At 36.2% G+C, this 10,345-nt stretch overlaps 1 protein-coding gene across 2 annotated transcripts in view; it reads right to left on the bottom strand.

The window, feature by feature from the left end:
• The window catches only part of grm1a (glutamate receptor, metabotropic 1a), a 54,539-nt gene that overhangs the window by 10,634 nt on the left and 33,560 nt on the right, over positions 1-10,345 (bottom strand). For both annotated transcript variants that reach the window (XM_038304205.1, XM_038304206.1), the window contains exons 4-7: positions 7,301-7,536; positions 4,834-5,080; positions 4,280-4,448; positions 1,875-2,001 (exon numbers count right to left, since the gene is read on the bottom strand). In XM_038304205.1, the coding sequence (XP_038160133.1) occupies positions 1,875-2,001; positions 4,280-4,448; positions 4,834-5,080; positions 7,301-7,536 (779 nt within the window). The remainder of the gene's footprint in view (positions 1-1,874; positions 2,002-4,279; positions 4,449-4,833; positions 5,081-7,300; positions 7,537-10,345) is intronic.

The raw sequence follows: 10,345 nt of genomic DNA, 5'->3' as shown, positions 1-10,345 counted from the left end.
ATGGACAGTTCAACAAAGGGATGACAGACATGGTCAGGTGAAGCTGTACAGTGCACGTGTGCATGTGCATTAAAAGGAGATTTTGCAGAATGTTGTGTCATGTTGGTTGATGGCAAACTCATATTAAGCATTTACATCATACGCTGCAAATCTGGCTTCCACCAGTAGTTTATATTGACTGTTTTTGGATCAAAATAGTTGTTTTTTTTTTACTTTTTTGTTTTTGTTTTTTGTTTTTACTTCGGTAACAGTGCAATCATGGCATTTGCAGCTCTTCTGATTTATTTCCCTTTGCTTGGCTTTTACTGGTCCTTCTGCTGGTGAACTCTCAGTCAACAGAACCTCGATCTCCGTACCAGTAAAGCTTCTAACAAGCATGAGAAGTCATACCCTTTTACAGCATTATTTGGGTGGTAATTATGCTAATTTACACTTATTTTAGTTCAGGAGTAAAAGTAAAATAAATTCAAGGAAAGAATATGAAATGAATCTTGAAATGGAAAAATGAAATGCCAATATCAGTCAGAAAAATCAGTCTTGACTTTATACGTTTAAGAAAAGATTCGTCTGTCTCAGAAATTTAACCAGTTAAAATGACTCCTTACAGGAAAAAGTATAGCTTCCTTGGAATGAACATCAGTGGAAGGAGGATGAGTGCATATTTCCCTGTGTATGAATAATTTAGATACTGTATATATAAAAGGAAAATGGTAATTAAGTCAAGCTTGCTCATCAAATTAAACATTTTACTTAGTGGTATCATTATTCCAATCTCTAAAAGGTTGAACTGCATCAATAAAAGGCCTGAATTTGTAAGACATGAAAGCCTAAGATGGATTTTTGTTAAGCTCTGACCAGCACCCTATGTGTGCAAAGGATGGACATGTGTGCCTTTACTGCACTAGTTGCATGCTTGTCATTTAGTGTGTAGAGCTTAATAACAGAGAAAACTTGACATCCCTCAAATTCCCCAGCTTAACACTCCATAAATGATGTGCCTCTGCTAATAGCATTAAAATAACTTCACTGAGAAGCCTACTTTTGATCTGACGCCTAACATGTCAAATCATTAGGAAATCATACTTTTTAAGTAGTCCATGTAGCCTAATACTGACAGATTTTGTTTCTTATCTAGGTAAATCAGAACTTAAATTTACCATTTTAAACCAGTCACAATTCCAATAGACTATTGTGATTATTGTGATTAAACTAAGGAACTCCATAAGCATTTGTTTTTTCCCCCCAAAGTAATGAAACTGAAGGTGATTTCTTTCTTAATACACTGCTGAAGTGTGTTCCCAAGCCTCTCATAGCAGTAATACGATTTTACTCTTGGGAATGGAGAGCTCCCATCAACCTCTTAAAATGCTGTCAAAACAACCACCAGGATACAACCAGGTGAAGAGCAAAGAGTAAGGAAGCAAGCCATATCACCTTTTTTCAGTTAACAAGGAGTTTTAAGAAGCAATCCGAGGGTTTGGGCCAAGGATGTAACTGATTTAATGAATCTGTTGGAAAAAAGCAGTGAGGCTTCTAAGGAAGGGCTTGCTTTCAGCAAGAATGATGAACTCTGAAAGCATGACCAAAGGAATCAACCAAATAATTAACAGGCAAAAGATTGGTTTGACAATTTTTAGTAAAATTTTATGGATTTGTTCAGGAGGTTCAGTAAAGTTAGCTGACACCAGATCTATATAAAATGTAGATACAACCTGGGAATATCAAAGAGAAATATAAGTATACCATTATTGGTGTCCATAAATAAAAATAAAAAAAACGAATCTGATTAAATGTAAGACAGTGATAGAATGAAATGTTAAAATATTTTGTCACAAAAATAGGCAATAAAAATGCGTGTAAGACAGCTGTTCCACCTTCCAGTTCTTCATCAGGCCACCATCCCAGCTCACAGGCCTTGCAGGTAAACTCATCTTGTACATACTCATTGTCCTTGCAGGTCGTGCAAATCCAACAGCAGCTCACCTCACCTTTCCTTATCACCTGTGAATAGACACCATTCATAGAGAGAGAGAGGATAGGCGTCTAAGGCCCCGTCCACACGAAGTCAAAACGAACACGAAACGCTGATATTTTCCAAAACGTTTGTCGTAAAGACGGAGACGTAAAATAAATGTGAGCGTCCACACGAATGCATGAAAACGCTGCAAAATGTATGCCAGGCCTGTAAGTGGCGCTGTGGTGCCAAAGCAAAAATAAGCGAAATGTTGGGCATGCGCACTAATATTTATACATGGTTGCCCTGCGGGTCTATTTTCGTGGTTAAGTCAAATTCAGGTGCTGAACTATGTGGTCGATGTTGCTCTGTTCTTCCTGGAGATATTCCAGAAGAAGATTCTGTTGTAAGCCCGACCAGCCCGACAGCAGGGTGAGTAGCATTAGCAGCAACGGCGCCATTGTTGTTGTGATGTGTCGCGCTTGCGTGTTTAGAGGCGACGCTATGACGCATGCGTGTAAAAAAAAAATGCGGTTAGGGTGTAAAGATGGAAACGCGAATACGGCGTTTCAGAATCTTCCCACTCTGAAGGGTGAATAAAAAAATTATCGTTTACAGACCCCCGAAACGCCGGCTTCGTGTGGATGAGAGGCTGGTTTGGTGAAAAATTTGTGCGTTTAGGCCAGGGTTCGTCTTCGTGTGGACGGGGCCTAAGAAACCAGTCATAAATCAAATCCACTCACAAAAAGAAACCCAAAACTCTTTCAGCAGCATATGCATACAATAGCATTATGTATTAAGGGAGGTAATGAGTATTGAGTGAAATTTAAAAGGCAGGCATTTTGCAGTGACTCTTTTTAAGTCCAAGACTGTGTTAAGAAAACAAGGCTAACTAATAACTCCTCCTGCTCCATCAGAAGCTGTTACCAGCACTGCGATATGCAAAGCAGGGTGATAAGTGGGGCAAGAAACAAAGCAGATAGAGGAAGAAGCACAGGGGAGCCAACAGGGACAGGCTGAAGGCTCCCTTAAGAGAAGGTTAGTGTGCAGCAACAGAAACTATTAGGCCTCAACAATGGCCAGTCAGGTTATTTAATGGCAGTGGGCAGAGTACCAGCTGATTATTCAAAAAAGGCAAACTGGCCTCTCCTCATCCAGTTAATAGGAATTTTTCAGCACTATTAGACACAAAAGTATTTGTGATACAGTGTGTGACATGACCTAAAATGACTTAATTCAGGACAAAGTTACACTTGAAATGTACTTACCTAATTTGTAATAAGTAGTTAAGACATGGAATAGATCATTCTAATACTACTAAATATAGCTCAGGGTTCACGTTTCACAGACATTTATTACCTTATTGGTTATCCCCTCTTGGAATTCTTTTTGAGTTTCTTTTTGAGTTTTCAGTTATTTATGTTTCTCTATTTTGTTGGTCATTGGTTTCTTTTCAATTTTGTTATATTTAAGCAGTGTTGCATTTTTTGAGTTTCTCCCTGTTGCCGCCGTGTGAAAGTTTTCTTTTCCCTAGCTCTCTTCTACTTACTTCTATCCACACCTGCTCCATATCTGCTGATTAGCCCATTCTTTGCTCTATCCCCATATATTGACATCCTTTTGCTAACCCATTGCTAACCCATTGCTGGTTTCTTGTTGTTACTTTGCCCCTCATGTGTGTTTTTCCCTGGCATCTCCAGGTTTTTGGTTTTCTGTATTTTGTTCCCGAATTTGTGTTTCTGCTGCCGCTTTCATTAAATCAGCAAAACTCATCTCTGCCTCCTCATCTCTGCATTTGGGTCCTCAATCAACGTCCACTCTACCTTGACAGTTATGAAACAATTCAGCAGTCTTTGTTTACAGAAAATAGAAATTACCACGTTTCTTCCTTCCATCAATATTGTTGCATACCCCACAGCAGAGCAGCTAGCTTCCACTAGCAGTTACCTTTTGCGTTTTTTGTCAGCCAGAACCTAAACCCCATTATCTTATTGGTGCATCCCTACTGGTGCATCAGATATTTTGCTGTTAAAATTAGAATTATCTATCATCATATCCAAATAATGAGGTAATGCTTTTTTGTTTTAGTCTGCAGAATCTGAGTTTTTCCTCAAAACCTCTATGTTCATAGTTTTGTTTTGATTTAAAATGTCTCTTTCGGTAGAAGTTTAGAAAATATTTTCCCTTTAAAGGGTCTTAAAAACCATTTATTTTTATCATTTGAAAGTTATTGATTGTCAAACTCATTTTCTCATGCTGAAATAACCATTTGCAGCTGTCAAATGACTATAGATTTGTTTCTCTTTGATGGATTTGAATCCTTACCTTTATCTGTCCTTTGGAGCAGGGGTCACTGCAGACTGAGCGAACCATCTCACTACTGTTCATCCACAGCTTGTTGTCATCGATGTTAAGAATGCCTTCATGCCAGGACCCTACATTTATATAGTCAAAACGATCTTCACCCACATTCTGGAGATTCATGATGTCATATCTGAAAATACAGACAAAGGGAGAGAGATGGCAAAAAGCATTGTTATAAAGAGGATATGGTCGAAGAGGGGGATGTGATTTAAAGACTTTAAGCAGCCTAGAAAGCATGTATGCATGTATAGTAAGTATGTTCCTTAAAAAGTACACAATGTTCTTATTTTTAAAATGAGCCAGGATGTGCTTCACTACAACTTCATGCAGCTCTGTTTCCGACGGTCAAATGGTGTCTGTTGTGTTGGAATAAAAGATGAATGTAGGCTGCCGCAGTGGGTCCTCCTTTGAATCTGTTCTAGTCCAAATTAATAACATCCCTCTGAGCTCAGGTCTGCTGCCCATGTTTGTGCTTATGCATGAAGGCTCCTCTTTCTGTCTTTTCCTTTTCTCACCTGCCTGGGGTGTCTCCGTTTTCATCAAAGTAAATCTCCTCCCCTGACACTCCTCTGAAGGACGTCTTTAGCAGGTAGTCCAGTAGCTTGCTGCCATCAATTGGATCCATTGCCTCACACAGTCCTGTCTGTCCTGCACACAGCTCCTTATGCATATCGTGGAGGCCGTGAGCCATGGCGTAGATTGCATTGATGACAAAACCCATCTTGCTGTCTTGAATGTAGTTCTCATGCAGGCCCTCGTTTCCTGTTAAAAGGGAATAAAAAAATCTTTTTTTTTTTCTTTTTGTCACATTGGAAGTAAAACCATAGAAATCTGGATCAGACTGAGAAAACAAAACCCCCCAGAAACTAATGTCTCTTGTGCTGACATTTTTTTAATGGACATAACATGCATCTAATAGTTGAATAGTATAGAGATTGGAGTAAAATTGATGAGCTTGCATACACTTAACATCAGTCTAAATATCAGATTATTTTTTGGAGTTTCTTAAAGAAGCATTTAGGGTTTTCTTTTTCCAGAATGTAGGAATCATATTTCAACCATCATCAAAGAAAGATGTACAGCAAGGGGTAGAAGTCTTCACAGTATGAGCATTTTCTCAGTTATCTTAATATTAATATGTTTATATGCATAGACTTGAGTCTCACTGTACATTTTTTAATTTGTGTGAACAGAAGAAAATTTCCCCCAAAAAATCTAATTGGTGGCACTTAATTTATTTTTAATAATTCTAAATACCAATCCTAAAATGTGTCTTTTAAAGCTCTTAATGTGATTTTCATGTGTGTCATAACTGTATGTAAACTCTAGTCATCTGATGGCTTTTATCAGACATCTGATTTCTTATTTGGGTTATTTTTTGAAGAATTTGACATTGTGTAAGTAGAAGAAATGTATGAATAATACAAATAAACCATTTTGTCTCTTTGTAGGCTTGAAACCTTGGTGATTAGTAAAGGTAATTTCCCCCCTCTGATCAAAGCAGTTGTGATAATTTTGTAGTATTCTTCTTCAAGCATGCAGTGGAGCCGCCTATACACACCATGCATACATTTCTATTATCACTATATCCTAAAAAAAAAAAAATATTTTATAATCAAACTATTTTTTTTCATGATTTACTCTTCTTTGTGTAATTATGTGAATTTGATAAATTACTTGTACAAGCAGGAGATATGGGCATATACCTTTGATTTGATAAATGAGGTTAATTTTTCATATTTCAAGAGTCAACTGGCCCAGGCAGGGAGGAGATTCACAATTAATGGGCTTAGGTTGTAATATGAAATATTTAAATTCAGAAAAATACATTTAATTTACACTCAAATTAGATGGGTTCACTTTGTTTAAAATGCATTTCAAAAAAATTAAACTAAATAAAGTTGTAGGATTTGTTTATGAATATCTATCCCTATAATAAAACCAAAATGAAGATTGATGTTGATGAAGAGGTCAACTGTACACTCTGTGATGGATACAAGTATGCATACAAAAATGAGCTGTTCCATGTGTAAATTCTTTCTTTTTTATTTTAGTTTCACTCCTAGACGGTAACAATGATCTAAAACTGTGGAAACATTTTTTAAATAAGTGTATTTACCCTTAACTTTAGTAGGTAAATGATGACCTGTCATTCGAGTGAGAATTTTTACCCTTAAAATAAGATAATTAGATATTTTGCACTTAAAATAAGAGACTGCAGTTGTTTTTTCTTATTTTAAATGTAAATCATCTTATTCTATTGGCAGTGTCCCAGTTACCTACTCAATTCAAGATAAAGTGCACTTATTTGAAGAAGTGACAACGTTGGATTGGAATTTTTGTGGTGTACAAAAGTCTTTATACGACTCAACAGTTTAAGTGGTGCAAACCACAGCATATATTATTTCAGCCCTAAAGAACTTAGTAGAATAGTTTTTAAAGATTTGCTTATGTTTTTCTTTTTTTTTTTTTTTTTTTTTTTTTTTTATTGGCTGGGCCATTCATGCCTTTGCTGATTCAAAGACACACAATGTGCAAGTAACAAATAAATAGAAATTAACCCAAGTAGACTCTCGCCACCTTGGAGATCTTTGGAATATTTCTTTTTTTTTAAAGAGTGACAGAAACAATGCAGAAAAGCATGAATGACCACATTGATTGTAGATCTGTAAAACATAGATTTTATCCCCTTTACTAAGGAAAGCTAACTGTGCAGTTAATTAAACTGAATGCTTCTCAAGAACAGAATTTACCATAATCACTTTTAAAATGTTTAAAGTAAATTAACTTTTAAATTAAATGTAAATTTTAAAATAAATTAACATTACTCATCATTATTTATTTGTCTTAAGGATTACTACTAAAACGTAACACTTACAAGCTTTTTAAACTATATTTAAGGTCATCACATGACAAGCCTTACTTAATGGAAATATTTTGTTCTGCTCAGAAACGAATGTGAACTTCGCCATTACCACATACCAGAGCAGGCTTTTTTGAAGTTCTTGTTTTCCTGCGGATGCCCAGTGAGGCGACACTGGAATCGATACTGCCAGAACTCGGCAAACCAGGGGTTCCTGGTGTTCTTGTCGATACGCAGCTTCAGGTAATACTCATCGAAGGACTTCACTACCTCTGATTGCAGCTTCATGGTAATCCCGCCCTCTGCTTCTTGTTCGTAACCCTCGACAACTTCATAGCGGTCAGCCCAGCCATCACTGTAGATATAATATACAGCACAATACAAATAAATCAGAAAAAATTACACATGTAAAAACATTCCTCAAAAATACACTTTATATATAAACAGTAATCAGATCATGATGATAATTATAGACAATATAACAGTAAGAAATCACAGCAGACAATAATGACAGTCTTTGCCTGTTACTGTCCATGGCCCATTAAAGGTGATTGTTGTTCAGTGTAATTTAAAATTAATAACAGAGTGGTGCAATAATAAACATTTGCAAGAGATTTGGAATTCATGCATCCATTCAGTTGCTCTTTTTACCTACGTAGTGTTTCTTATAATGGATTGAAAGATCATTTTGGTGGCTTTTGGCTTTGAAGAAGCTCTCAATGAACTAAAAATGAAAGGGTCTTAAAGGTATACAGTTGTTATTTTTGTTTTGTTTTCATCTTTCTTACTTTTATTCTGCTTTTATTTTACTTGTATTTTCATGTTCACCACCTCGCTATACAATAAAAGTGCCTTGCCTTTTTGCAATCATGCCTACTGTTTTTTTGTTGTTGTTGTAGAATACATGCAGATATTTCCACACTATATAGAAAAACAGAAACACCTTTCTCTCAATGTCTGACATTATGTTTGGATTAGTAAGGAGAACCAGAATTAATTATTTTTATTAAGTTGTATAATGATAGGAGATATTTAGTTTTAGATTTTCATATTACTTTATTCAAATTGATACATTTAAATTTAAGACAGCTGTTCCTTTTAAATATATCTTTCAAATCTCATAATGTCATGGCTTTGTACAAGATTTGTTTTTTCTAGACACACCTCAAACAAACTGCTCATACAACATTGCCTGATCTGCCTATTAAAATGTTAAAATGTAAAACTTATACAGAAATGTTTGAGTTTGATGATATTATATAGCCCTTTTTAAGTCAAGAAGATAGAAATCTCACTAATACTGCAAAATCTGATAATGTTTGCTGTAGGATATTCTTTCAGTTTGCTTTCTTGCTTAATCCTAAATGTCTGATTGTCTGCCCTGTCATACTCATCTGGACATATCTTGCCACAGGGCTCCAAAAGAAATGAAAAACAGCAGTGAAAGTGACACTGAAACCCAAATTAACAGATAAACAGCATAGCTTCAAGCCACCTTTTACTCGCAGTCTGAGCCAGTTTTCACTTCTTTGGCTCCCTGTGTCTCTCCGTCTCCTTGATGTTAGCTGCAGGCTTCTGCCTTGAACTACCTGTGCTATCGACAGTTGCAAACCAATTAAGTGCGACTCACCACAGAACCAATTACCTCACATGTTGTTCTGGGTGGTGGATGAGGACACGAGCATGTCTCTGTGAGTTCAGTCTCTGACCTTTTTGTCTACAATTACTGCCAGTCAGGGAAGCAAAGACATTTGAACTACTTACAGAAATTGTGTGGGAGACACAGTAAAACCAAGTGCGGACTTTACCGCCATGCATATATTTGTTCAGCTAGAATTGAGAGAATATGGAAATAATTTTGAGGAAAAGCTCAAGTTATTCAGCTGTTAGATCATCCTGATGTCTGACCCTCTGAACAGTCAGGTAAAAAAAAAACTGCACTTTCACAGGTGGGCAAATATCATTAAATCTATACTTCAGTTATCCTGTGGAAAGAAAAAAAAAAAAACAGACAGCCAAAGAGGTTTTATATCACCAAACAACAACAGGATGGTGGTAGTTAAATTGCTTTGGGTCTCTTTGTTTTTTCAGACCCTGCAGAATATATAACAGAATACTCTCAATTGGTTACCTTTGACCTAAGCACTCAGTATGAGAATAGAATAGAATAGAATAGAATAGAATAGAATAGAATAGAATAGAATAGAATAGAATAGAATAGAATAGAATAGAAAATATTTGTCCCTTAATGGGGAAATTCAGATTTACCGGTAAAAAACTGGCAGCAAAAAAAGGCTGAATTGTCAGTGACAACACAAAAATTTTGGTGCTTGAGAGCAGCCTAGCCAATCTCAAAGAAATGTTCAGCTGAGTAGAATAATTACAGAAACTAAGTGTGCTTGTACAGTATGCTGTATTGAAAGATAAAAATGATTTACAAGAAAATGAAAAGCTACAAATAACATCAGGAATACAAAAAAACGTTGAGTCTGAGTCTGTTGGAAACAGTGATATATAAGAAGCTTGCTCATTTTTGGTAAATGGCAAATGGCCTGTACTTATATAGTGCATTTTTCAAGTCATGGGACTCCAAACAACTTCATACTACAGTGGCTAACACAGTGGCAATTGTGTTGTGCCCAAAGACTCTGTTCTTACACCCAATGACACAACGACAGACAAGGCCAGAACTGGGAGTCAGAAACTTTCGGTTGCAGGGGAACTTCTGCATCAAATGCCAGTCTCTCTTTTTGAATGGTTTGCAACTAGGGTTAGCAGAATTAAAATAAACACCCTGGTATCTGCGTTATCTCTGAGTGGCTCAAAAATATTTGGTTTCAGTCACCTGGCGAAATGTCCAACTTTGACTGTTTTTTCCCCCTCTTATATCTCCAGTGTGACAAATATAAAACAATTGAGAAAAGAAAGTTGTGGCACAATTTCTCTGATAGAATGTAAATTCCCATTGCAAGTAAGCATATTTGACTGATGGCAGTTGTTGCTACCAAGGTTGGCTTTCCAGTTATCAGATTGTGATGACTTGTTCACTTTAAGATGCCGACAGTTTGGCTCTTTATTTTATTTGTTTAAAAAAATAATTATTTTAAAACTGTTGTCTTTGTTTTCTGTCTTCTGATACTAAATTGATATTAAATCAAAAGTGG

The sequence above is a fragment of the Cyprinodon tularosa genome, unplaced genomic scaffold (assembly GCF_016077235.1).
Source record: "Cyprinodon tularosa strain WSP-4 unplaced genomic scaffold, ASM1607723v1 ctg528, whole genome shotgun sequence".
NCBI lineage: Eukaryota > Metazoa > Chordata > Actinopteri > Cyprinodontiformes > Cyprinodontidae > Cyprinodon > Cyprinodon tularosa.
The sequence above is the reverse complement of the archived record's forward strand: the minus strand, read 5'-3'. Positions and strand labels throughout refer to the sequence as shown.